Below are 26,957 nucleotides of genomic sequence, written 5' to 3'. Positions count from 1 at the left end.
GCCAGTAGGTGGCGCCGCTGGGCCCGTGACCCTTGTCAGAGTGCCAGCCAGACCGGCGGGGACCGCCGCTGTTATAATTGGCCAGGCCGGCCACCCAGCACAGCCAACGTCATCGCCAGGGAGGTCTCGCCTGCCGGCAACATTAATCTGACCACCGTAATCAGCTAGTTTCGACCACCGGCCTGTTCGCTGCCGTCCGGTCCCGCAGAGGCTCCCGGAGCCGCGGCGCGCACACGCGTGCCACGAACACATCACCTCTGCCCGCGCCTGGCCGAGCGGAACGCCTCGCGCGGCGCAGTCCGCTAGCGTCCGCGCCGCTTGCCGCCACCTAACACTCTGCAGCCTGCCGGCGGCGCCCACGGTCCGCGCCTGCCCGCCTGCCGACGATGCGCGCTGTCGCCGCCGCGCTCCTGTTCGTCCTCATGGCAGCCGCTCGTGGCGTCCCGGCGATCGCGCAGTGAGTGTATGTTGTGACGGCGCTGTCCGAAATGTCTGGCGCCGTCTGCGAGAGCACACGAGGCTGAAGTAAGCATCTGTTATCTGTCCTCGGGCCGCCCTTGTTGCCGCATGCTGCGACACCTCCATGCCCTTGATTACAGAATGGCTAATGTATCATTACGCTGTTTATAGGCAGAGGACCAGATTCATAATGTCATGCTGACAAGACCGACTTCTGACCTAGTGCTGAGCGGATGACGGATGTCGGACACCGTGCTGGCTGGTTGAAAGGCCCCAGCTCCCTACTGACTGTACAACAGACCGTTAACCTTGTGCTGACTGTACAGCGGACAACTAACCTCGTGCTGAGTTGGCAACAGAACCTTGACCGTGCTGTCTGGGTAGCAAAGCCTCTGACCCGCGCTGACCTAGAAAAAAACGTGTCATCCCATCCTGAGTTCGAATCACACCTTCGACTTCTATACTTGCCGGGTAGCAGGCCTCTGACCCCGTCGTACCGGCTACCAGAACCTCCAGCCCCTGCCGAGCTGGTAACATACCTCCCATTTCGTGCTTACCATGTCCCTTGACCTCTGACGTCTGATACGATGCCGACCGAGTAACAGACATCTGACACCGTGCTGGCTCAATAGCAGACCTCCGGCCCACGCGCTGAGCGGGGAATATGCCCCTAGCCCGGTGCTGAGCGCGGGGTAGCAGGCACCAGGCCCATGTTGACCGAAGCAAACCTTTAAACTCTTGCTGAACGCGTAACGAGGTCGCAAACTATCCGACCAGGTGGCAGGCCTCTTACTCCGTGCTGATCTCTGCACTGGTAACGAATTCCTGACCCTTGACTGAGTGGGCGACAGGCCTTTGATCCTATGCTGGCCAGACAGCAGACCTCTGACCTCTGGCGTGCTGACTTAACACACGCCGACCTCGTGCTGCCGAGTGATGGACCTCTGACGCTGACCTCTGACCTCTGACCTGTGGCGTGCTGACTTAACACACGCCGACCTCGTGCTGCCGAGTGATGGACCTCTGACGCTGACCTCTGACCTCTGACCTGTGGCGTGCTGACTTAACACACGCCGACCTCGTGCTGCCGAGTGATGGACCTCTGACGCCGTTCTGACTGGGTAGCAGGCTTCTGATCCTAAAGCGATCGGGTAGCAGATCTCTGACCTCATGTTGATCGGGTCACCAGGTTCTCACCCCCTGCTAACCGAGTAGCGGATCGCTAATTCCTGCTGATATTCTACGTGATGTTTGACCCTTTGTCAACAGTGTGGATCGTCTCAAGTGGTGTGACCAGGTCTGCCGTGACCGCCTGGTTCCCTGCAACGGTTACCATGGCGACGGCGGTGCAGCAAAACTGTGAGTGTACGCTAGGTGATGGCCTCATTTCTTACAGCTTTGATAACCTCATATCACATAAGCAAACGTGTGGTGCTATGTACGGCTGTGAGCTCTGAATACTGTTGCATATCACAGAGCAGTGTTTTCATGTCTCATGCGGTCGCGCTTTCCGGAAGTGTAAACACGCCGTGTATGTCAATTTAGCATCATGGGGCATCTTCTTTAGGAAACAGTGAGTCCCTCTCGATTTAACTCTCTGGGTTATCGACCAAGGCTTCATGGAGAGAGCGGTCCGCTGTTTGCAGCACCTTGAGCCCATCTAACTTATGAATCAGCGGCTCACTGGGCTAGGCTGCGGCCCTCTTTATGCCATGAAGTAGAGCAGTGATAAAATTAACTGTACTTTCATGATATCGTTATAATAAGACCTTCTCTTGATACGTATAGGGGTCTGCTATCATTCAGCGGCATGATGCTGTCCGACTCATCGACACGCTTAGGCCGTCTACTGTACTGCCCTGTGGCCTCCTGTGGACACGACCCTCCTGCCGTGTCATTGCTCTACACCACTATACATATTACCATCCGGACAATCATGGCGTTATATTTCGGCGCGTTTAAGCAATCGTGTGCTCCTTCCAGAGCTGCATCAGCTGGGCTTCAATTCAGTGGCAATTATCATAGGTGTTCACTTTACTGGTAGTGGTGCGTGTTACAATCGCGTGTGTGTGATTGTGATGTTTACGGAGAACCCAGACATGCAGCAGCGGGACCTCTCCATGTATTTGAAATCTGCTCTCATTCGTGACAGGGACTCTTGCAGCACGCCAATCAATCCCGATTGTACCCGATCCTATTGTGACAGCGCTCTCCTTGATCATTCCGACAACACGAGATTGGTCCTGACGGCGCGATGCTGCTGAGCGAGTACCCTGAGTCTATCAGGACAGTCGACAGGCCTCCTGAACTTTACGAACATGTAAAAACGCTTATTGGCCCACCTTACTGGCGTGGTAGCACCGCCCCTGATTTTTGAGGGACCTATCCCTGGTATTAACCGTTACTGCTATGTTTTTGGAGGACTCATCCCTGATATCAGACGCGGCTGCTATGTTCCGATCATACACCAACGCCGCGACCACAGTCACACGCCGCAGCCACTGAAATGGACGCCTGAAATGAGTTCTACCTCGCAACGAAAACAACACGCAATCTTCCGAGCACGGCAAAATATGTCGCACAACACTGTGTTGGTCTGAATGTAGAGGAAACGATTCAGTCGTTACTGGTGTACATCTCTCTGTGCACGAAGAAGGCGCATCGAGTCTCGTCTGCTGCACTCGCGTAAGGTGGCTGGCGGTGGTCGCTGCGACCGTTGCATGCACATATGGTGCGACACAGGTGTTCCGTGCCGGGGAAGCACGATTATTCACCACTGTCCCCTTGTCAAGCCCTCGCCCCATTGCGTACATGCCAGCTCTGACTCAGGCCGACGCGGGCTTTGTGTGCTGCCAAGTCGCGCTGACCGGAGCACTGCACCAGGAGGCATTAGTCACTGTTGTAGTGCACCATGGCGTTGCACCCTCATGAAGCGGCATACGACACGCTGCGTATGCGATATGACATATATCAACAGAAGGCGCGTTACGCAAAGGAGTTGGCCAATGTTTAAATGGCCGCCACTCAAACCTTCTCAAGTGTTGTTAACTTTTGTGGGTTACGTTCAAATACAAGCGCTCGCAGATTGGGCGCCATATGTCATCAGGTCTCGCATCGTGGGTTGTGGGACAACTGACCTTAGCACCCAGTCATGTGTGCTGGGTCCTCCAGACGCCCTTCGCCGGCTGAAAGTCAAATTTGTTAGCAGCCTGTTCAGCTGGCGACCAGACGTCCGGCCCGGCCCGGCGCGGCCAGCATCCGAGGCCGTGATGTGAAGGGGGAGCGGGGAGGGGGGGACTCATGGCAAATGGGCACTGCGGTCTGCACTATAAACGAGTGGTTGGCGCCGCTAGCCATCATTCAGAACTAGTCTTCTTTGTCATGCTTCTCATGCTAATTACATAGGAGACCTTAAGGCTGCTTCCTAAAACGGAACATGCTGGGGTTACTTTGGTGTGTGAAATGACGGCTAGTAAAACACGAATAAGGATTAACTTTGGCCGTTGGATAATAAAAAAACTCCTTTGTCTGCTGTTTGATGGAAACAAATGGAATTCATTATGAGGTAAAGAAACATCGCGGAGGCAAGTAAGCTGAAGCCATTTGAAATGTTTTGGTGTAGGATCCGCACGATCCTTTTGCAACAGCAACATTAACTTTAAAGTATCGTCCCGAAAGACCATCGAGAGATGGTGAACCATCGCACGTTCAGCGCCCGCAGGTGGCTGTGGCCGGTCGCCTGCTCGGCGCCTTCGGTGGTCTTCACACGGCGGTGTCCCGGTCCGCCAGCAGCGGCCGTGCAGCACGCTGGGGTGGCGGCCAGCGTCGCACGCAGCGCCGCGCGTGGGCTCGCGCTCGGGCCGTTACAGCGCGCCGGGCGCCCTGTTCACACGCCCGGCGCCGACATTACTCAGCCACGCAATAGCCGGGGTGCAGGGGCCGGCATGGCGCGTTCACGGACGACTGCGTGGCTGAGTAACGCCGGCGCCTGGCGGGGAGGAGGTACCCGCCGGCACCCGGAGGGGTGCTTTAGCGTGCGGCTGCTGCGAGGCGGAACGCAGCCTTCTGATGAACGTCTTCCGGAGCAATAACGCGCTGTTCATAACTCAGAGGATCACTTGAGGAGGGTCTCCTTCTCCCAGTTATCTTCAACACGTCACTTAACGTCGTGCAGGTTACCTAATATTTCAATGACGTACCGATCACACTGAACATGTCCAGATGTTGTGGACGCTGCGAGTCTTGTTAAAAATCGAAAGTTTGTTTTAACTGGAAATATGGATGTCGTGAGACAATAGTATGGATTTACCGCTTGGGCTGTTGATGTTAATTTGATTATTGCGATGATTCTGCAAGCATACCGGTGCTTATAGTCTTCTCGGAGATTTCTAGTTACAACAGATTTAGCAATAAACGCTGCAGCAAAGGTCTTTGTCTTTTCAAAAACATTGCACTAATTATCTTTTACAATAACGTTTTCATAAAAGTTAACCGGGTGCCGGTGACTGATTTGTAAAACGCATGCAAACCATCACATTTGTTACATGGGCCAGTGAAGCGTTCAGCTGAAGCCATCAGCCGGCACAGCCAGGCAGCAGGACATGACGCTTCCGACAAATTGGCCACGATGCAAACTGAAATATTTACGAGTGGTGATGCCCGTGCATCACAGCCCCGTCGCGGGCACTAATCAAATCCTGTCCAGTCAATCTGCTCTTCATCCCGTTCCCGCCTCGTGACAGACCGGCAGCCAACACAGACACCCTGGCACGAGCGTAGGTTAACCCCCTGCCCGCTCAGCCGGCTCTGCCCCAGCCGTGACCTGCTGCGCCGCCGCCGTGACCTGACCTGGCGACGCGGCTGTGCCGCAGGCGGTCGTCCGCGTCGGGTCCGGTCAGCTGGCGTCAGATCCGTGGCCTGACACCCCGGCAGCGGGCTTTCTGCCGGCGCCACCGGGACCTGGTGCCGGCGCTGGTGGAAGGCGCAAGGCGAGGTGCGCGCGAGTGTCGCCGCCGCTTCCGACACAGCCGCTGGAACTGCCAGGCACTTGGGCAGCACCTCGAGTTCGGCCATGTTCAGGTCAAAGGTCAGTCGGACTCGCTGGTGACGTCACGGCTCATGGGCTGCTGGTCACGCCACGGCTCGTGAGGTGCTGGTGACGCCACGGCCCTTGGGGAGCTGGGACGCCACGGCTCGTGGGGTGCAGGTGACGTCACGACTTGTGCAACACTGGTGACGTCGAGGTCAATGCGGTGCCAAAATTAACTGGCTGGACTTGCATATGTGATGGCCTGTATGAGCGTGCAGCTGATGAAGCATGGTCCAGCATGGTCTTACTTGGTCTGACCCATGGCCTATGGTCGAACATGCTGGTTAGTGGGAACTGCCACGGATTGCCTCGAGCACCAGATGCCACCGCGGATTTCCTCTGAGAGCAGCCCCCGCGGTTCAACCAGAGCTAGAGCCAGGGCCTGTTTTGGGTTCAAATGGCGGATATGCACCATAATGCGTAGGACGCTCTTGTATTCAAATAATATATTTGGAATACGGTAGGAGGTACTTGTGAAACGCCGCTTTCAAGAAAGTGTGGATGGTATTAAGGTAGCTGGACGCTTCGAAGCTGTGCTTGTCACGAGTGAACAGGATCAAGCAAAAATTAACGATAGGAAAGATAAGGGACGTGAAATCCGGAATCTCAGCAGACTGGCGAGAACGATGATCAAAATAATCAATCATTCGAGCTCCCAATTACTAACGCCCAATACAAGGCACTGTTAACGGGGCCATGTCACCTACCAGTTTTCTTGAATGGTTCTAAATAGCTCAGGATTTCGGCTTGAAGTGGCCGCTCCAACGGGGTTTGATTTGTTTTTTTCCATCCTGTGTCTTCTGTAGTCTTTGCATCACACTAAGTCGTTAAAATATTTGTGCTCTTAATGCTGTGAAAGCATCGAACCCTTCATTTCTGGAAAGTGATGCAATAACATAAGCTCATTATCACAAGAATTCAACGAAACGATATACTATGGCTTTGATTTTTCCCCATGACGTTAGCCACAGTGACTGACTTCTCTTTTATTTATTCACAGTGACTTTTGCTTATTTCTTTAGCGTCAGGCACCAAAACCTCAGACAACACGAAAAGATGGTTAACAGCTGGGTGTAATTGACTCGGGATAGATGATGGGTGGTATGACCGCAGAAAAAGATGGTTAACAGCTGGGTGTAATTGACTCGGGATGGATGATGGGTGGTAGGACCGCAGAAAAAGATGGTTAACAGCTGGGTGTAATTGACTCGGGATAGATGATGGGTGGTATGACCGCAGAAAAAGATGGTTAACAGCTGGGTGTAGTTGACTCGGGATGGATGATGGGTGGTAGGACCGCAGAAAAAGATGGTTAACAGCTGGGTGTAATTGACTCGGGATAGATGATGGGTGGTATGACCGCAGAAAAAGATGGCATGTAGTCGGATAGGATAGGGAACTGAATCCCTAAAAACGTGTGATCCGATAAATGTCTCTTTGAATACAGCAGATGCATCGTTTATTCTACTCACTGCTGAACTGCCACGACGAAGAAGTGCCACGCGATGGGGATTTCCAGAGATACTTCCTTCATCAACTGCACCATTAGCGTTAATTCTGCTGACGCCAGACACTTAGTGATGACTCACATCGCTCAGGGCAGGAGCAATCATATGATTCAGCCGCCACTTGCAGGGCGTAATCAGAGTTTTGTTATGGGAGAGGCACCGGTAATGAGAAAGGGCCCTTGTGGACGAAAGGCCACCTCCATGCCATCAGGCTCGTCTACGTTAATTCCGGGTGTGATTTTCTTCGTTTTGAACGCATACATGCACGCATGCACGCACGCACGCACGCACGCACGCACGGACGCACGCACGGACGCACGCACGCACGCACGCACGCCTGCACGCACGGATGCACGGACGCACGCGCGCTCGCGCGCACGCACACTGCATGCACGCATGTACACACGCATGCATGCACGTACACACACGCACACGCGTATACATATATATATATATATATATATATATATATATATTATATACATACAACATTTAAAGTGGATGTTCCATATTTGAAGATATTGAAGCCAGCATAAGCTGTGATAAAGTGATGAAGTAAGCTCACTTTCATCTATTTGTATGCTCCCAAGTGCAAAAGCCTCCTCTAGACGATACCGTTTTTCTATTTGGTGAAGTATGCTCCACAATGCGTCATTATTTGTTTACAGCACTGTACCTTGCACGACCTTGATTGATAGCCAACTGATGATGATGGCCGTTATATCTGGAAATTGTTCTCGTGAATGCCAGATGTGAACGACTCGATCAATATATTTTGCTTGGCCGTGATCACCGCATGATCACTGAAATCGCAGGATCTGAATGATGGCATTATGGGGTCATGGATGCCTGAGTGACCTTAAAGTATTTTGCGCGAAATAGTCTGCCATCTTCACGGGCGTGTAGTTCAAAAGCTGGAGGGATTTAGGTGTTAGAAGAACAACGCTGTGAACAGCAATGAATGATTTATTTCATGTTTGCACGCTGGCGCGCACGCGCTGCCTGCTTCATTTCGAAATATTTACAAGTGTGAAACGCTCCCTTTAACCATGCCGGCGACGCCAGTAGCCGAAGCGTCTAGCTCGGCAACCGATCAACATTGAAATATCATTTATGGTTCAGATGAAGGCCAGGACATTTACTTGATTCCTGACAAGGTGAGTACCGTATGTTCATTTGTCACTTGTCACGAAATGTCACGCTGTGGCTGTGGATGTCACTGCTCGGATTACCGATTGGAACGAATCACAGCAAATGCATCATACCTTTGCCTTTACATCATAGCGACCTAACCTTCTGCAATGACACAACAAGACGATGCAAGAGTAGGAGCATCTTCGACTCCTTCTTATGAATGGCATATACGCCTGTCTCTTATCCTATGTATAAAATATCATAATGCCCATGCTCCAGGCAGAAGGACCGATGGAGATACATACAGAAGTTTCTGTAAAAAACGAGAAGTTTGCAAGAATGTGAGCTTGACATACATCGCTCCCGGTGTTTTTGCCACTTCGTTATGACAGCGAGGCATGTTCTCTGTAAATTACAAAAGCTATTGCATTACAGAAACCAGCCCGAACAGATATTCATAACCGTAGTAATCCAGACTTGGCGGCACGTGCATGACAACATACGTCTAAATGTGTAAGGCTCAGTGTCACATACTGATATCAGATGCGTTTATCTGGGTCTCATTTACGTGGCACATTTAATTCAGTCACTGCATAATTGTCCCACATACCAGATGAAGTGAGCGGGATCTGTTCAATTTCAATCGTAATCAAAAGTTCGACTTCAAATACAAATCATGCAAAAGTAAAACAAAAGAAGCGCACGCGTACGTCAGCTTAAACATAAACGCGTGCCAGCAGTGCAAGACGCACTGCACTTGGTGTCTATCAGAGCAGTGATGACTTGACAGAGTCGCGCTGTCGGCCAGCCGCAGCGCCGCCCGGTGCCCTGCTGGTTGGCCGCGGGGCCACCCGGTGCCTGCTGGACGGCTGGCGGGGCGCCGGCTTACTAAAACCTTTGTATTTTTTCGGACCTGTCGTATCGCCATAACGATTTATGGAACTTGTTCCTGATACATTAGGAAGTATTCTGAATGCTGTCAAAGGAGGGCGGTTCGTGGCGCTCGTCTGACTAAGCGTTATGCCGGGGTACACCAGCGAGGGTGTGCCCTTCATTGACATGCCTTTACCCTTTATTGCTTTAGGCCCTTTTTTCTTTATTCCTCCTTTACCCCTTCACCATCATTATCTTACGTACCTTAACCCTCTAGTGACACATCGGCGTGAATAGCTGCGGTGTCCGAACCAACAGTGAACACTGCAACATGGCGTAGCCTGCAAGATCCATCGCCATGGACCCGGGTATCCTCGCTTAGGGCCTTCTGCCGCCTGAGGGACTTGCCGCAAGACCAAGCCAAGGCCTCAGCGTTATACGAGGAGCGGCTGTTGGCGCCGGGCGAAGCAGCCAGCCAGACCAAATCACCTTGCATGACCGAGTCCGGCCCTGGCCACTCGCACGCCCCCGGCGCTGTCCGCAGTCCAGCAGCCCTCAGCATCATGTCCAGCGGCCGCGTCCACTCTGTGTCCAGCCATCGCCGGGACGGGACCGCCAGTGCCCGTCGATCCGACCGCGGTCGCGCGGGTTCTCGTGGGCGCGGCCCGTCCCAGACGCCGCACAGGTGTGCCGCCTGCGGTGGAAGCCCCCACGTCGACGGCAGGCCTGTCCCGCTCGGTCGGCCACCTGCCAACAGTGCAATCGTCGCGGCCACTTTCAGGGCATGTGTCGCCAGCATGGGGCTGTGGCGCACGAGCATCGCCGGTCACAACACCGCGACCGAGGCTTGAACCAGGCCCGCACGCACTGGGCCGATGTCCGGGTTTGTGGCATGTCGGCGGAATCGGCTCAGTTCCCCGGACACCTAATGCCGGCGCGGAGACATCGTATATGAGCGTTGCTCAGACCAAAGCCTTGCACATCGACATCGACAGTGTGTCACTGCCGTAAGCAAGCTGCACGCGGCAGCGGTCTGTACGCAGCTGGTGGACACGAGCTTACGCGTTACGGAACGATCACATGCGATCTGACCTTGAGCGTAATCACGGCTGCCGTGACCGTGTCTGTCGTGCAGCGCCATGACAACGCTCTGCTTTCGTGGCATGATGACTCCGTCGCCGTCCGTATTCTGTCGCCGGAGTTTCCTGCCCAGATCGTGAGCATCGTGACCGGCTCCGCCGCCGCTGCCCCTGCACGGCAGGCCCGGGCGCCGCTGTGTGGCGCAGCAGTCATCACGCCGCAGCTCGGCAAGTCGTCTTCGTCGAGCCGTCCGTCAGCTTCTGTGGCTACCTCGTGAACGACGGCGGTCTATGCAGTCGACCAGAGGAAGGCCAATGCTATCGCTGAGTTTTCCACGCGTTCCAAAATCCCCGATTGGCGCAGCCTCAGCGGACTGGTGGATCGGCTGGGTGCTTTCCCGCCAGGCACTGCGCTGGCAGCTGAGCCCCTACGTGGCCTGCTTCGACCTCAGAAAACGTGGAGATGGGCCGAGACTGACACTCAGGCCTTCGGAGCCATGGACGAGGCGCCCATCTCACCACCAGTGTTCGCGTTCTTCGACCGCCGACAGTCCACCGTCCTGCAGACGGACGCCTCTCGGCTGTACGTCTAGGGCGCCTTCCTAAAACGTCACGGTGGGTGATGGTGGTTGCAGCAGCGCAATTCCCGATTCATGTCGGCCACGGAATTCCGCTACGCCTCTACCGTGCGGGAGCTGCTCGCCGCGGCTTGGGCCGTCCAAAAGTGTTAGACGTTTTCCGCTGGTCCCCCGTCCTCCGACGTTCTCGCAGGCAACCGTCCAATAGTGCCTATTCCTGAACAAGATTTGCCTGTCGGGTATTGACTCGACGACTGCGGCGCCTCCTCTGCATGATGCTGCTCGCGCGCAGTTTCGCCAGCTGCCCGGAAGACACTACTGCATCCCAGGCACTACTGCACCACTGCTTGGCAGACACTACTGCATCCCAGACGCTCTTTCTAGATTCCCCGTAGACGACCCCCCTCCGGACGACAAAATCGTTGAAGAGGACTCTGCTCATCAGCTCCATAGTCTCGCCGTTAGCACTGTGACCCAGCTGTCGCACAGGTGTCTCCCATCAAAGACGCCACTCTGACTCGCGTCCGCGAGGCCGCACGTGCCGACGCCGAATACACGGCCCTGTTTGAGGCCATGCTGCTCGGTTTCCCCGGTGGCCAGTCTGACCTGCCCTCCGCGCTGCAGCCGCGCGGGGGTGTGCGTGATCGCATCCCTCTTGCATCCTGGTATGCAGCCCCCGTTCGATCATCTCTCACAGTCTCCGGAAAGAAACGCTGCAACGTCTGCACGACTTGCACCAAGGCATTGAGCATGCTCAGGGTAGTGCTTGCTAGTCCGCGTACCGACCTGGGACCGACCGCCACGCCACCGACCACGTCGGCTCCTGCCTGTCATGTCGTGAGTCTAGTCAGCAGCGTGAGCCGCTCATGTCCAACCTCAAGCCGATCCGAGCTTTCGTTGGACTTTTTCGTCTCCATGGACTTCTTCGGCCATGTAGGCCAGTCCTAGTTGGTATACGTCGACCGCCTGTTCGGGTGGCCCGCTGTAGTGCACTGCAAAAGTGACGATACGGCCCGGACTCTGGTCCGCCACCGGCAGGAAATCTTCGCGGCGACAGGTGCTCCCTGCGTGCTCCGGAGGGATGTTGGCCCGCAGTACACCGTCTGTCGTACCAGTGACTTCCTGCGACGTTGGGGTGTGACGCACCGCACGTCCACCTCGCACTGCCCCAGTCAAACGCCCACACCGAGGCAGTCGTGAAACTGGTCAAGAGGCTGGTGCAAAAGGTGACTGTGTCGTGTGAACTGGACTCTGCTGCGTTCGTCCGAGATTGCTGATAGTGCAGTGGTTAACGCGTTTTCGTTAATGCAATTACGCAATGCAACGCGTTATCAGCAATGGAAAACGTACACTCTGGCGATCCTTTTCATGCCAACACGTTTGGCCGTGGAATATCTATCGTCTATGAATACACGACAAACATCCTGTCAATTTATGGCAGACAAGATGTATCTGCGCACCTGGGAAAACCAGAGACGCGGGGTTCAATTTCCCGCGGTATGCGCTCTCCCTGCCAGGTTGAGAGGCAGGCGACGCCGGGTGGCCTCAGCAGCGGAGTGCGTCGTTAGGCCCAAACGACGACGATGCGTTCGTCCGTGGAATGCTGGAGATACGGGACACGCCGAGGGCGGACCCCCGGTCACCCACTGAAGCTCTGCATGGTCCTCTCTACGCCCGGTAGTTCCATCCATCACCGTGCTTTTGCACATGAATGGCGGAGGACCGCGGATGACCGTGATGCCCGCGTCGACTCGCAGCGCGAGGCCGCACGTGATCGCCATGATCGAGCGTCCAAGCCGCTACAGGGGTTCTTGTGTCGCTTCAGGATCCGACGACTGGGTTGTGGGTCAGGCGAGGCGCCACCGTGGGTGTAGGCCGCTCGCGTGACGGTTTTGTAACGCTCCCAGAGGCCACACCTATTGGTGTAACCGCCGCTCCCTACACTCCTTCCGCCAGCTGGTGCCTGCGTGCGCCACGCCGGCCACATAGCCGCCGCGTCGTGCTGCGTTGACACCTTAAACCATCCCTTCCTGCCCGCCACACAGGGTTGCGCTTGTGGATGAGCTGACCGACAGTCAGACGACATCCCCTCTCCAAACGCCGTGTCCTCCGGCCCTCCGCCACAGCAGAGGAGGCTTGCACTGCCTCGCCCAACCCCCGTTCGGCCCAGTCTTAAATAGTTAGCTTAAGTGTACGTTTGCTGGCTTCATGTGTGCTTCAGCATTGTTTGTTGCTCATCCTTCTCGTGCGACGCCTGTGAATTTCATTCGAGCCGATTCCACTCACCGCTGTTTCATGTCCTCGGCTCGTTCGAGGTGGCCAGTGTAAGGCATTTGTGTGAACAGCGAGCACTAGTCAGCCGTAAATTGGCAGTAATTTGGTTGGGAAACACGCACGGGGAGAAGGCACGTGACGCTCATACGGCCATGCCCCGTGCTGCGGGCACATCGGCGAAGGGAGCGCACATATTGACACGCAGGAGCAAATAGCTTGACCCTTTGTAGACGGCCGGGCGGCTTCGCCACGAGTCTGCCAGTCACGTCTGAGTCGTCCGAGAGTAAATAGGCACTGTTGTTCACTCGTCCGTGTCTGTGGTGTGGTTTTGGATCAGCAGTGAGCATTGCAGCAGTAGGCACTGGCGCAACATTTCCCGTTGTTCTCCGCAACTATTATGTACTATTGATATCTCAACCACCACGCAAACGTTCAAAAAACATATATTTTTATGACTTTAAACGAGATTTAGACCACATTCAATATCAGCAATGGAAAACGTACACTCTGGCGATCCTTTTCATGCCAACACGTTTGGCCGTGGAATATCTATCGTCTATGAATACACGACAAACATCCTGTCAATTTATGGCAGACAAGATGTATCAAGTGATAACGAAAGCTTCCAGCTTCATGCTCGTGCAAATCCAGCACCAAGGTGCCCGAGTGGCTTGTGAACGCGATTTCACATGGTCTGACCAATTCGGCGGTAGAAAACAACAAAAGCGGACAGGTCCTATGTTTCAAGAATTGGGTTTTGGCCACATTTGGACCAGACTTCGCGCAGCGCGTGTTACCGTTCGGATCGGTGGGTGCTGCGCCGTTTCTCGCCGAGCCGCCGCGTTCCCGGCGCTCGGGTCAGACACGCTCCGTCGCTGTGTTGCAGGGACGCGCGAGGCGGCCGTGCAGTACGCCCTGCACAGTGCAGCCATCACGCACGCGCTGCACAGGGCCTGCCAGCGGGGCACGCTGGCCACGTGCTCGTGCGGCGCGGCCAGCCAGCGCCGGCGCACGCTAGAGCAGTGGAAGTGGACCGGCTGCCTGAGCGGCCTCAGCTTCAGCGCCAGGAAGGCCAGGAAGTTCGTCAACGCCAGGGAGGTGGAGCTTGACGCCAGGAGCAGGATGAACGTGCATAACAACAAAGTAGGGATCAGGGTAAGTTTGACGAGACCCGGTTTGGTGGATATGCCGCAACTGTTCAGCCCTCCGTACCTTACTTACGGTATCTAACTAACCATCTGACTAGATGGATTTTGCCGTTTTCGACGTTTTTACGTTTTGTGCCACATTTTGGCACCCAAGGCACACAACGACTCTGGAGTGTCATGCATTGATAAAGAATTGAACAAGCGATGGCCTGATGTCAACAGTACGACTGCAGATGCATCGTGTCACTCGCGCATGACCTAGCAAGACGGATGATGCTGTTTTCGACTTGTTGTCATGTTTTGTGCCATATCTCGGCACCCAGAGCAGCTAAAGGCAGGCATTGAACGGCAAAACATCGGCCGAACGTCTACATTTCACAGAAAGCGTAGCGGTGCAATCTTGCACACGCCTGTAAAGCTAGCTATTTGAACACGGTCTGTCCAGGTCCAGTCAGTCAATCAGCTTGTCGACGGATTTCTTTAAAGTGCAAATTTGGTACGGTGCACGTGTGCAGGACACGGACGTCGTGCCGATGCGGCCAACGCGTGGCGCGTGGCACATGAACTTTGTTAGCCCACTGGTTTTACCCATCACGTGTCACGTACACAGCGGCTGTCAATACAGATTTTCCTGTTTTTGACCGTTTTTCACACTTTATGCAACATCTCGGTGACTAGACCCGGTGGAGGTGTAAATCCAGCTTCAAAGTGTCGACAAATTTAGCGTCTACATGTAATGTGTCCCGCGCAAGACTGTGCGAACCACTGTTGCACCAGTAAACATCGTGCAAGCCGGGAATGTCGGGATTCGGAAAAATGGTGCCAAATGGAACACGCTATCGTCGGAACCATCGACAAGGTTACGCAGAAAGCTATCTGACCGCATGCGAGGATTCATTGGCTGTGTTTACCTCCCATTTTAAAGTCATTCTGTGCAATTTTCGTTTAAACATTAACATGTTCTCGGGTGGGGGTCAAATTGACCCCTCCTCCCGAAGGTTTTTATGGAATGGTTTCCGAACGGCGCGGCTCAGCCGCACTAAATCCTGCATGGCTGTAGACAATGAATAGAAAATCATCTGACATCAAAAATTTAGATTTATCTTCTAAGGTCGCTGACGCTGGCAGGTCAAAGTTAGGCCATGGTCTCAGCGCATGGAATTTGTAGGGAGTGGTCCAATCTGATCCAACGATGGGGTGATAGCCAAAGCCATACATCCCTGAGATCCTTTCTTGGGCAACACAACCATCGAACGAACAACTTACATTGACTTAGGGTCAGGCATGAAGGTCAGACCAAGGTAAAAACCAACCTGTTTTACTACTCTAGGGCCTGCTCTATGGAGCAGTTTCTCGCGCCCATTTCGAATTTATCGATATCAGGAACCGCATTGTGCTTCTTCCATGGGTTTCTTAAGATCAGAACATGTCACTGCCCTAAATTGACCCTGGTCAACATTTTATTTTTAGGAGCATACTGCCTAGCGTAGTCTTTGTTGCTTTTCAAATGCGAAGCTTAAAGCAGTCTTGTATAATTTTGGTCACCATGACCTTCAAAAGATCAAACAAGGTCACTGACCTTAAACAAACATGTGATGTTTTGCTTAGAGCAGTTGTCTAGATTCTAGTGGCCCCATGGAGACCAACCTGGAATTTGAGCTTGCTTGACTTTATTTGACCCGAAAGTCATGACCTAGGAGCCTCAAACTTTGACCTAAGTGCGCTCACGTGCAAATCAACACGCTCCTGAGATATCAGGGGGTCAAATGTACCCGCCCCCACCCGAGCGAAGGGGATCCAACCGGCCACCCGGGCGCGTGTTAACTTTCCCTAATAGTCAAGTAGCCAACAGGTTGACACTGCAATGTCAACTACGGCCAACCTTTTCACGGATATATATATATATATATATATATATATATATATATATAGATGCATATAAGTATATATTTTATAACAAGGAAATATAACATAGCTTCATTGCTTTTTGTGTAATCATGAATATTTCCCAGAATTAAGAAATTTAATTAATTTAAATAATTCAGAAATGTAATTTATTAAGAAATTTAAGGTGACGGCCGTCACCATCGTGAATGCTATCCGATTGTCTTAGTTTTATCTGAATGACATGGATGAGCTTGTAATATCCTTTTATGAAGGTTATCATGGGTGCTAAAGCCATTTCTGGTCCTTTTTGGGCCGCGACGCCTCATTCGACGCCAAATCGGAGGCACAATATCAAAACTCAGGGAAGTCCTTTGACGTACAGTGTCATGACATCTAAAGAGACCTTGAGCGTAGTTATGCCAGCCAGCACCGGTCACATTTATCTACTCCCTTTTATAATCATGATCTTTTTATACACTTGACCTCTCTTCGTTTTCTTCGACGTCGCGCGTGCGATAGCCGCTGTAACAGCTATAGCACGCAATTTCTCCCTAACACTTGCAATAGCCTGTACGCCAAAAGCCTGCTCTGTGGCTGTTGCAGCTGCAGTGTGCAACGTGCCACGCTTTGTTTTCAGCGGTGCAGCTGCAGGTCACTACATCTAGGAGCGCTTCTGGAGTTACTGCTGCTATTGAGTCTGCCGGTATGATGGTGGAGACTTCGTCGCTCCAACCGAAGTTGGCAGTATCTCTGGCTTCCTTCTTTGGGGGCGGGAGGGGGGGGGGGCAACCGAGTCTCCAAATTTTCAGTCTTGTCTTCCACGGTCCCAGAAACTGGCCAGACGCGGTGCAGCGGCCAACCGAGGTCAACCAACATCTGATCTGCTGGCACCACGGTCTCTTTGTCCGAGTGTCAACAGGCGTGCGCGCCCGCCATTAGCTCCTCCCTGGCGTGCTGGGAAAGGTGCTTCGTCTGTCTCACATTCGGCTCAGTTAGTGGGTCTGATTGACTTCCAGGAAGAAATGAGGCAACATTGCCTTGAGACAGTCCTAAGGGAGGAAATTGCCGTTCCTCCCTCGGCGCAAATGTGAGCGTCAACAGTGTAGGCCTGAAGGGGTGTTTCAATCACAGCTTTTGGTCACGCGCTCTTTGGCAGTCTCCAGGTGGTCTCTCAGATCCTGGTATGTCTTGGGGTCTGTCTGGTGCAGCCTCTGCGGTAGAAGGGCGATCGCGAGATGTTCCGTCTGCTGCTCACCCACCCGGAGCTGCAGCTGCAACGTTACAAGGGGCCCTCCAATCTGAACGCCCCTCAGCTCCCGACAGGGCTCCGTCCGCTGAAGAGCCACGGATTCAGTCCACCGCCGTCGGGTTCAGTCAGCCGTGAAACGCGGTATGACTGTCGGAAGTCTACGAGACTGAAAAGCCGCCCGAGTGGACGGGTTGCAATGCTCAGCAAGACCGACTGGTGGCGGGCTCTGCCCTGAAGTTAAGACGCTGATGGTGTTCGGGCCGATGGTTGGCTTGGCGTCTAACAGCCGGACACCCTTTTCTAAAAGACACCTTGTTCAAAACATAAATGGGCTTGTGTGTTTCGAAATTACTCTAAATGCTTTCAGGATGCTGCACACCCATCTCACAGCCAGTCTCCGCTTGTATCAGACTGCCTGCCTGGTCTAATCCAACGAACCCAAGTCCCGGATCAACCTCATACTTGACTCGCGCGGGCATGATGCACACTCATGATGCACGGCATACTTCACACGGGCATGATGCACACTCCCATGCGTGTCCTGGGCTGTGCAGGAACACTCCTGAGGGTTATCTGTTGTGATCGTAACCATGAACGCAGAGTTTGGTCGCGGCATCACAAGCAGGGCAGGAACAAGGCCTTAATGGCAGACAGCCTCGTTATCCCATTGGCGCTGCATGTCTTTTTCCAAATGCTAACAAGTCATGCCAAGAGCTGAGGGACCACCGGGCGCCAGCCCGAGAGTACTCGACCGGGGTGATGAGTGCAGGCTCCAGGTGGTCCCTCAGTTCTTGGGCAATTGTAACAAGGAATATGTTATTAATCGCCAGAGAGATGCAGATTCCTCACCCCACTGAGCATGAGCGAGAGATGCAGATTCCTCACCCCACTGAGCATGAGCGAGAGATGCAGATTCCTCACCCCACTGAGCATGAGCGAGAGATGCAGATTCCTCACCCCACTGAGCATGAGCGAGAGATGCAGATTCCTCACCCCACTGAGCATGAGCGCAATCGCCCTGGGCCTTGGGATTTTTAAAATGTTGCTTGAACGTGATTTCACTGTGCTTATTCACGGTCTTACGCGGTTTGACTTGTACCCAGCTGCGTGAGCCTAGCTGCCTTTCAGCTTACACTGTTCCCTAGACAGCCGACAGTCTCGCTTCAAATAACCCGCGCCCGGCCGGGGGTCTGACACGACCGCCCCCGGCCGGGGTGAGAAGATGACTTCCCCCTGGGATCTCCAGTTGTCAGACGTCGTGCGAAAAAATTCAAAGGTACCGTTTTGAACGTCTCGTCACATCATGAAGAATGCATCCCAAATTATTGGCCTTAGGTCAAATGTGAGGTCACCAGAGGCCACGGAGTGTCAAAAACGGTCGTTTTCATGAATGCAGCTAAAACGTGTGTAAATGCATCAAGACGCATATTGAGGGCACGGAAATAAACGTCAAGACTGTGGGGAGCCCATTTCGGATATTCCTGTTCCCCACACGGGTCAGGTCATATCAGGTCCCGTTCAAAATTGATCTACCAGAAGCCTACAACAATAATTATTTTCTTCACATTGTGCTTCCGACTAGGTTTATTTTATTGGGTGAAGCTGTAGGAAAAAGTATTTCAAACACAAAATTACCATTTCGGTGTAGCCACGAGGTCTTTTTAGGTCAAGTTAGGTAAAATTCATAACCCATCCGAATGGAAAATTAAATTCTAACCGCGTCTCTGTGACCAGTATCATGCTTGTTGTGGTCAGAAATAGTGCATTTGACATCCACAGGTACTGAAGGTCGTATAATTGTTGTCTACATTATACATAGTTCCTTCGACGCTCGACAATTCATTTGTAACAAACTGAAAACGGGTAAGTTGTTATGAGAAATTAGACGTCGTTAGTTCCACACACACGGAAAACAGGTAGTTACACCATTTGTGTATCTAGCCTCACCGCTATTGGCAACACAGGTCATTGACCTTGGATGACCTCATATAACCTTGTGTAACGTATTGTGACACTATGCATTATAATCAGTGCAAGAAGACAACAAACGGCATATTTCGATCAATAGAGATGATTTTCTTTGTTTATGATCACCTTCGGCCCTTGACCCTCAATGTTGACCCTGAATTTGAGCCCATGATAACAAAAATGACTTGCACAAATGGACTCCCTGAAGAAAGCTCATCATAGCTAGCTTATCAAAGACGGTGTCAGACGACCCTCCAATTCTTCGAAAAATTAACTTAAAAACTGGACTAAAATTCAAGATAACTTTGAAACTGGACAAAAATTCAAGACGATGATGGTGGCGGCCGCTATCTTGGGTTCTGAGAAATGCTCAAATTTGTAGCAGTAACAACTAAGCTAAGTTGAATTTTCTAGCTACATAAAACATATTTCCGTGAAAAAGATTGCGGTAATCGACATTGCAAGGTCTGATGAAGTAAGTACAAGAATAACAGCTCGACTATGAAGGTTTAAAAATGATCTGTTTTGCGATGTCTAGATGCCACCGTTCGATCACCCAGTCGCCACTGCTGAGTATTTTCAGTAAAACGTCTGCAAGCACACGCGCTGTAATCGGTAACAGTCACCGGCATTTTATTCAGCTTCCGGTCAGGCATTCGTTGTGAGTGGAAGAAGGAGCTACAGTAACTGTCAAAATATATAAATACGTCGTTCATAGTGTTAATTTAATGTAGTGTCATTTTTCAATAATTTGAAAACATGATTGCCCATTAGGAAATGCAAATCCATCAAATTGGGTGAGCAATAAGCTGCAAAGGCTTATGAAAATGGGTCCAGAAACTGAGGTTGTTTGCAATCGAGCAGTACAGCCACGAGAAGAAGTCGGTTCACCACTTACAGTATCTTCGTGTGATGTGTTTTAGAACTGCTACAGAAGGCATCAGAGGCATTTCAGCACCGTTGATAAGTAGCAGCTAAAATATAGCGAATCTTTGAAGTGTATGAACCGCACAACAAAAGCCAATTCACAATGAACATATTGATATTTTGAGAAAAGCCTTTGAAAGCTGAAGCATGATATCTGCATTCGTAAGCCTTTGATGTTCTCGTACCGTACTGATGTGTCGCTGCATTTTACGGTCTCATCCGCTTGGCCGCAAGTTTATGTGGCGAGCAATCCGGATACCCGATGAGACAATCGCAGCGGCCGTCTGCCCGCCCGCTGTCACCCTCCCCTCCCCCCCCCCCCCTTTACTCCGTGTTAACCGTCACCCGTTTCAGATGGTTACGCGGCGGACGCGGCGAAGGTCGCTGTGCCATGGCGTCTCCGGCAGTTGCGCGCTCAGTACCAGCTGGCAGGAGGCTCCCCGGTCGTTCTCGGCGATCGGCGTGCCCCTGGCGGCCGAGCGCGAAAGGTCGGTGATGGTGGTGCTGAGTCCGGCCGGCTCGCTCCTGAAGGCGGCCACCGGGGCGCCGCCCAGCTCCAACAGGCTGGTGCACCTGGAGCTGTCCCCGAGCTACTGCGAGTCGGACCCGGACACTGGCTTTCAGGGCACGGCTGGTCGGCCCTGCCGCAAAAACAGCTCAGGTCAGTCGGCTGGGGCGGGGAAGGAGGCGCCCACGGAGCGAGAGGCCTCTGTTGGCGGGGAATGTTTCAGAGGTGTGTGTTGAGAACATCGAGCAGATAGCTCGGGGCTCTATCGGAATTGTTTTCATAAGCTCGCACTGACAGCTCACCAAATCTAACAACGGCGAATTCACGGAATTTTGATTTTACCCGGCGTACACTGTTGCATGGCCCACCACGGTGGGGAAAACAGAACACTTCAATTTTTAAGCTTGACTTTTGGCTTATTAGCATGCTCCTTGAAGCTTTCATCCTGCCCATCCCAAAATTCGCTTTTTGTTCGGATGTGAGCAATTTCAGCCAGTGATGACCATTTCAGGGCATTTCAGAGCTATGGGATGATGTAAAGTGAATAACGGTGGAGTAAAACTACATGCGCGTTGGGGTCCATCCGTCGAGACTTAGCCCGCGCAGGGAGCCCTATACGGGGTATGTGCTCGGCGTGCGGACGGGGCTCCCACCAGGGGGCACTTAAACGCACTTCAGGCTAATGCATGTAGTTTACCCCGGACAAACGGGGCGTCGCAAGGATGCAGGATAAACCGAGAATGACGAAAGAACCACTAATGACGAAAGATGTCCCAAGATACGACTCCGAGTCTGTCTTTCTACAGCCATAGCTGTAGTTCACGTGACAGTTTATGTGACTTTGCAGACAGGCGGCCTGATGCTGTGTGCTCTATCTGGTTGCAGTGGCGGGCAGCTGCGCTGACCTGTGTTGTGACCGAGGCCACAGCTCGCGGGTGGTACCCCAGGTCTTCTGCTGCAACTTCCACACGAACTCGGCCAAGCCCAGTCGCTGTCGACACCAGACCCGCGTCAGGACGTGCAACTAAACGCTCCGACATCCACGGCGTGATTCAGATCATGCTTTGGCGTGTGGGCTTCCTCTGATTCCTGTAAAACTCGCTCAGGGGCGGAGCTTTGCGACATCCTTTGCTTCGCTCAGGTTGATCATAGGTGGCGCTGACCGCGATGAGACAGAAATGACTGCGCTGGCACTGTGTCTTGATGTTGTGAACATTGATGCTTTCAACGACCATGTTCGAGTCACTGCGATGATGTCGACGCGAGGTGAGGTTCGACTCACCAATTTGTATGTTCCATGTAATAGGCTATTAATCCGTGATATACAATATCCATCCTGCAGTGAGGAATGTACGGTATTATGATGATATTAAGATTTAGCACATTGTCCCGCTGTGTAGCTAGTGCTGTTAGTGATGTTGGACCATATCGTAGGAAGTATCATAATTTGCCGAGATGCTTTACACCGTCTGAATGGTCTGTCTTAGTGTAGCTTTTTATTTTCGGTTTTCATGACATGGGTTCAGATGTACACTCAGCACGGTTCAGTAGTGCGTCCTATGAGCGTTCGGACCGAGATCTTCACGCATTACATTAATGATGCCATGGCAGGATTGGTCCAGCACTCCAGGCTCTGGATGGCACCGTAAAACGGATAGCCGAAGTGCGGGACATTACCAAAGTCTACCAGGCTTTAAACCATCGGATTAGGCTCCTTGCGCCGCACAGATGTTTACTCCCAGGTCCTCGGTATACCACCGTGCCACTCACTCCACCGAAGCAGGCCGGCTAGAGCTGGCAGGGTGCCGAGTGGCGTGTTCGCTGAGGGGTTTCCGCCACCGAGCGTCCCTCTTGTGCAGCCGGCCGCCGGTCGGTGTGGCTGGGGGCCGCTCACTGCCTGCCTTGAAGCGTGCCGTGGGTGACACGGATAGCTGGGCGGATACTTGAGGTGCAGTGAAATTGTTCTTGATGCATATTCATGTTCTTACGTCTTTTTTGTTTTTTTTCGTGTTTTTTTATTTCTGTCGCTTTGGTGTCATTTCGTCGCGCGAATCGTGTGTCTCGGTGTATTTAAAGTAATTGCGTATCTGGCTTTGTTTTGTAGTGTACAGGCATTGGGCAATACACTTTTCTCTAGTGTTTTGCAATCATGTGGTCACAAATCTGTAAGAGCCATGTTATGTAAGGAGTCTAGGTGAAATACATACATACATCCAGCAGCTCAGCTGACGCCCGAGCCCTGCGCGTTTTTATGATTCGTTCCAGACCAATTGCGTGGATGGTCGTTTTACGGAAGCACCGAGCCACATTCACCAAGCTCCAGAAAGGATATATGTTTTGACATGTCTACTTGTTTGTGACAGCTGAAACCCATTAATACGCAACAACTGTCCCTGACTACGCTGTTTCAAGCGATTCGCCCTCATTCGTTATGTTAAGCTGCCGAGAAAGTTATAACCAGGGGAAATAACTGATAAATCATTATCTCTTGGATCGATCGCTAATGACAGCTGTTTGTGGTGTCGAGCGATCCGGCATCGCCCGGCTTGTTTTGCCCCCTCGATCACCTGAGGTCTGTACCAGTGGACCCATAAAAGGGTGGACTCCGAGTATATCAGAATTGAATAGTCAAATGACCACAAATCAAGCGAGAATTGATAACTATGGTCAGTTTTACCAAGAAACCGTTTAGCTAACACATGTCACTTGACTGATGACGTCACAAGTCACAAAATTATTTCAAAACTCACGAAACTCTTGTACTTACTTCTGATCTGTCAGCCAGAGTACTTGTTAAAGACTCTGTTTCTAATCAAGTTAGTAATTCTAACTACCTGCGCAGGATTGTAGTAAATGTACATTTACCTTGAATGGAATCAGCAGTTTCTGCAGTTCCGTTTCGTTGACCTAATATTTCATATGCCCCAAAAATTTCCGACAGATCATGTTTTTTCAGAAAACCCTAAAAGTTTTACAACTAAGGGCGCTGTTCAAATGGCGCAAGTATCGCTGGTGTTAGTCAACAGTCTTTTCATCAAGGAGTTCGCCAGCGCTGGCAGTATATGTCTTCGGCTATTATGCAAACGATGCGTTTGTTTATCGTTGGCATCGAGCTTTGGATTACTTTGGTTTACGAGGGACGGGGTGGGGGTTCGGGGGAGGATTCTACTCGTTCGACCCACGCCTGCTCATTGATATTGGTCTGCTAAAATATATACATTTACACGAACTTATGCCGCATTTGACCGTGGCTTTCCATGCCTACCCTACCAAAAGTGTATATCAGGGCTCTTTGCAATGTTGAAATGACCCATTGATCTTATGATGTGATGTGACCAATGACCATGAAATTGGCCCATTTCTAGGAACTTTGACCTCATTTGCATAGAACTGTGAGTTTTGCTATAAAATCCCGGTCATTGGTGAAGCGCACTGATAGCCATGGAAATGATCGGTAGCGCAGGCGTGAGCCTTGCCCTTCCTGGAATATACAATCTATTACACAAGTAGAGGACACAAATGGTACTGATGATAATCTGATTTACGGACTTGATGTTAACACCAAATAGTTAAGTTATTTGAAATAATTGATGCCACATGCAATACCCGATCAGTCATTGTCCTGCATGTCTTGCAATGTCTGTACGTGGTGCCTCACTTCAAATGTCAACTAAGATATAGCTGTGGTAAAGTTGTGTAATAGTTCCTGCCATCTGTCTTTACCTTACAAGCATGTCAACGTCTGGGCATTTTCGCGATAATCATTGCTCATCGGTCTAGCGAAGCACAGCGATCCTCTGAACACAAACAGACTTCTCGCAATTTTATAATGCCACACATCTGATGTCTTGCAAATGGCGTCTTCAGCCGTCGAGCGTGTGGACGGAGGCCGCACCTCTAGCTCCCAGACCACACTGATTGTGTGAAAGACACTTATCTAAATATCCAATAATTTTCAGCAATACTTGCCCGCTAGCATGTGCATTCTGTCGGGGCAACGGTGTAGATGGGGTTCGGGGAAGCACTGACACTGGCTGGGCGGCAGGTGCTCGAGCCGACGGCACTACTGTGAGACGGAAGGTCTTCAGAAGATCAACGAGCTGAGCTATCGTCATTTAGTGCTCTGGAATGTGATGGGAGGCGGTGACAGAAGCTTTGGGTGCATAGAAACTTATGAGCGACTATTTTTGTGTGATTCACGCACCTCACACAAATATTTTTTGGGTGGTTTCAGCGGCACAATTGTTCTTTCCTTGGCAAAGGCTAGACGCGATCGATAGCACATGGAGTGGGGCGTTTGGTGGTGTCCACAGTTTGCGCATCACGGCTTTTTTGCAGGGCAGTTTTCAGAGGCGTACTCCGGGGAGGCGCACTTCCCACACACTCCATGCTTTCGACATGTGTCCCTCGTGTGTCCGAACCTCTGACACCTAAAACATCACGTGGGTTTTGGAATGAAGAGGCGCCCCTTTGCCCTCGCATACCTTACGCGTACTTCCACGTACTTAAGATAAGTCAGTTCTATTAAAGATTAGAATGATGTTGTTTGTCGGGATCAGCACACTGCTCCTTCGCGACTTAATGTGACGTGCGTCAGTCACACCAGACTTCGAGAGACCGTTAACTATCTCCTCTCCACTAACGTCCCTGAGGTCACAGCAGTTAGTGTTTTCTTTGGATGAGGTCTTGGCTTTGTGAAATTCCACGGTAATAGCCAGTGATGTGTGGCACTTACCTTCAACGTCCAAATACTGCACACGAGTCTGCCAAAAATTATTGCTCGCCTCGCTTCTCCACCACTTCTGAACTCAACCTCAATAGCACCGTCTCTACGTTCGTCGCACCTCAGAATATCACCAAATTTGTCGCAACTGTATCGTCGCTGAAACGGCGAGAGGGAGGACAGGGGTCACCGCGAAATATCAAGATCCGGAGGCTGGGCGCCGCGCCATTTTCGCTCGGGACTATGTTGTTCCTCTTACCAACGGCGAGAGGGAGGACAGGGGTCACCGCGAAATATCAAGACCCGGAGGCTAGGCACCGCGCCACTTTCTCTCGGGACTATGCTGTTCCTCCTACCAACGGCGAGAGGAAGGACAGGGGTCACCGCGAAATATCAAGATCCGGAGGCTGGGCACCGCGCCACTTTCGCTCGGGACTGTGCTGTTCCTCCTACCGCAAAGGGGACGGGAGTCTTTTTGGCTTGATGTTGTCATGAGATTTGTATGAAACATTTGGTACCGCAGCTCTCCACCCATCTCAAAGCTTGACTGGGGGACGGCCCAATCACCCAAACAGGGATGCTGCTGCCGGAATTATCGATGTGCTACACCAGGCGAACGACGTCTCCCACACGGCCAGGTGTAATCGGGGAGAACTCTTCCCGTCCTGACCGCGGTTCAGCGCCGCTGCGTCCTGCCGAGCCTAGTCTTTGAGACAGACCCCCGGACAGCTGCATACGTTATGATTACGAGCGATGGTTGGGCAGTATGGTAATGTTCCGCAGTATGATCATGTTCCGCAGTACTCCTCTCTCCGCTCCCGCGTGGCTGCTGGCTCGGCCAACTTCCGCTGGCTTGTCCACCGGGCGCAGTCGGGCATCCAAGCGGAGAACCGCGATAGGCACCCGGCATGCAAGGCAGGTGACAAGCTGCTGGACTAGTGTGTGGACTTATGGTCCCCCACGCTCACAGATATCTTGGCCAAAGTGGAGTTTGAGACGTGCCAGCCTGACCCGCGCGACGCGCCCCCCAGCCATCAGGATCCGATCAAACCGGGGATGCGGGCAGGGGGCGGGTCGACCCCAGTAAAACGAGGATGAGGAGTGGTGAGCGGGCAGGATGCGGGAGTGGCGTAGCAGGAGCAGGAGTTCACGAACCGGCAGGGTCACTAGGCCCTGAAATGAACAGCTTGCGCTGTCCACCTGTTACAGGAGCTGGGACTAGAGGGGCGCTGCTCCCATACACCGCCAAAGCCGGTGCCCCTGCGTGGAACGGGTGACAGTCAGGACATGGTTGCAGCGGAAACAAGTCTTAAAGTGAATTTAAAGCAAAAGCGACAAGGAACATTTGGTTTTTGATCGGTTAGAGAATCCAATTGGATTACAACTAGGTCCATCGCTCTTGGATGATTAAAAAAGTCAGATCATGATCAACACCAAGCAGCTGTTGAGTTGAAAGCTTGCTTTGAGGGCATAGTTTTTTACGTTTACTGGAAACTACTTTATCCCAAGCATGTGAACAGATGTCTTATGTTCACTTGTGTGGACCAAGGGAA

The 26,957-nt window shown here is 52.2% G+C and overlaps 1 protein-coding gene across 1 annotated transcript; it reads left to right on the top strand.

The window, feature by feature from the left end:
- Positions 1-382: 382 nt before the first annotated feature.
- Positions 383-22,909, top strand: LOC119111045 (protein Wnt-7b). Its single transcript, XM_037234870.1, has 6 exons — positions 383-457; positions 1,729-1,818; positions 5,331-5,545; positions 13,881-14,149; positions 20,528-20,834; positions 21,567-22,909. The coding sequence occupies exons 1-6, from the start codon at positions 387-389 to the stop codon at positions 21,707-21,709; spliced, it is 1,095 nt and encodes a 364-aa protein (XP_037090765.1). The 5' UTR covers positions 383-386; the 3' UTR covers positions 21,710-22,909.
- The last annotated feature ends 4,048 nt before the right edge of the window (positions 22,910-26,957 follow it).

Source organism: Pollicipes pollicipes, unplaced genomic scaffold (genome assembly GCF_011947565.3).
Source record: "Pollicipes pollicipes isolate AB1234 unplaced genomic scaffold, Ppol_2.1 Scaffold_7261;HRSCAF=8764_pilon_pilon_pilon, whole genome shotgun sequence".
Classification (NCBI taxonomy): Eukaryota; Metazoa; Arthropoda; class Thecostraca; order Pollicipedomorpha; family Pollicipedidae; genus Pollicipes; species Pollicipes pollicipes.
This window is presented reverse-complemented; position numbering and strand designations above follow the sequence as displayed.

Bases quoted from the DNA above. Each gene is read 5' to 3' on its own strand.
- LOC119111045 (XM_037234870.1), top strand. From the start codon at position 387: ATGCGCGCTGTCGCCGCCGCGCTCCTGTTCGTCCTCATGGCAGCCGCT. The intron at 458-1,728 runs GTGAGTGTATGT...CTTTGTCAACAG, and splicing joins GGCGTCCCGGCGATCGCGCA to TGTGGATCGTCTCAAGTGGT. The intron at 1,819-5,330 runs GTGAGTGTACGC...GCTGTGCCGCAG, and splicing joins GACGGCGGTGCAGCAAAACT to GCGGTCGTCCGCGTCGGGTC.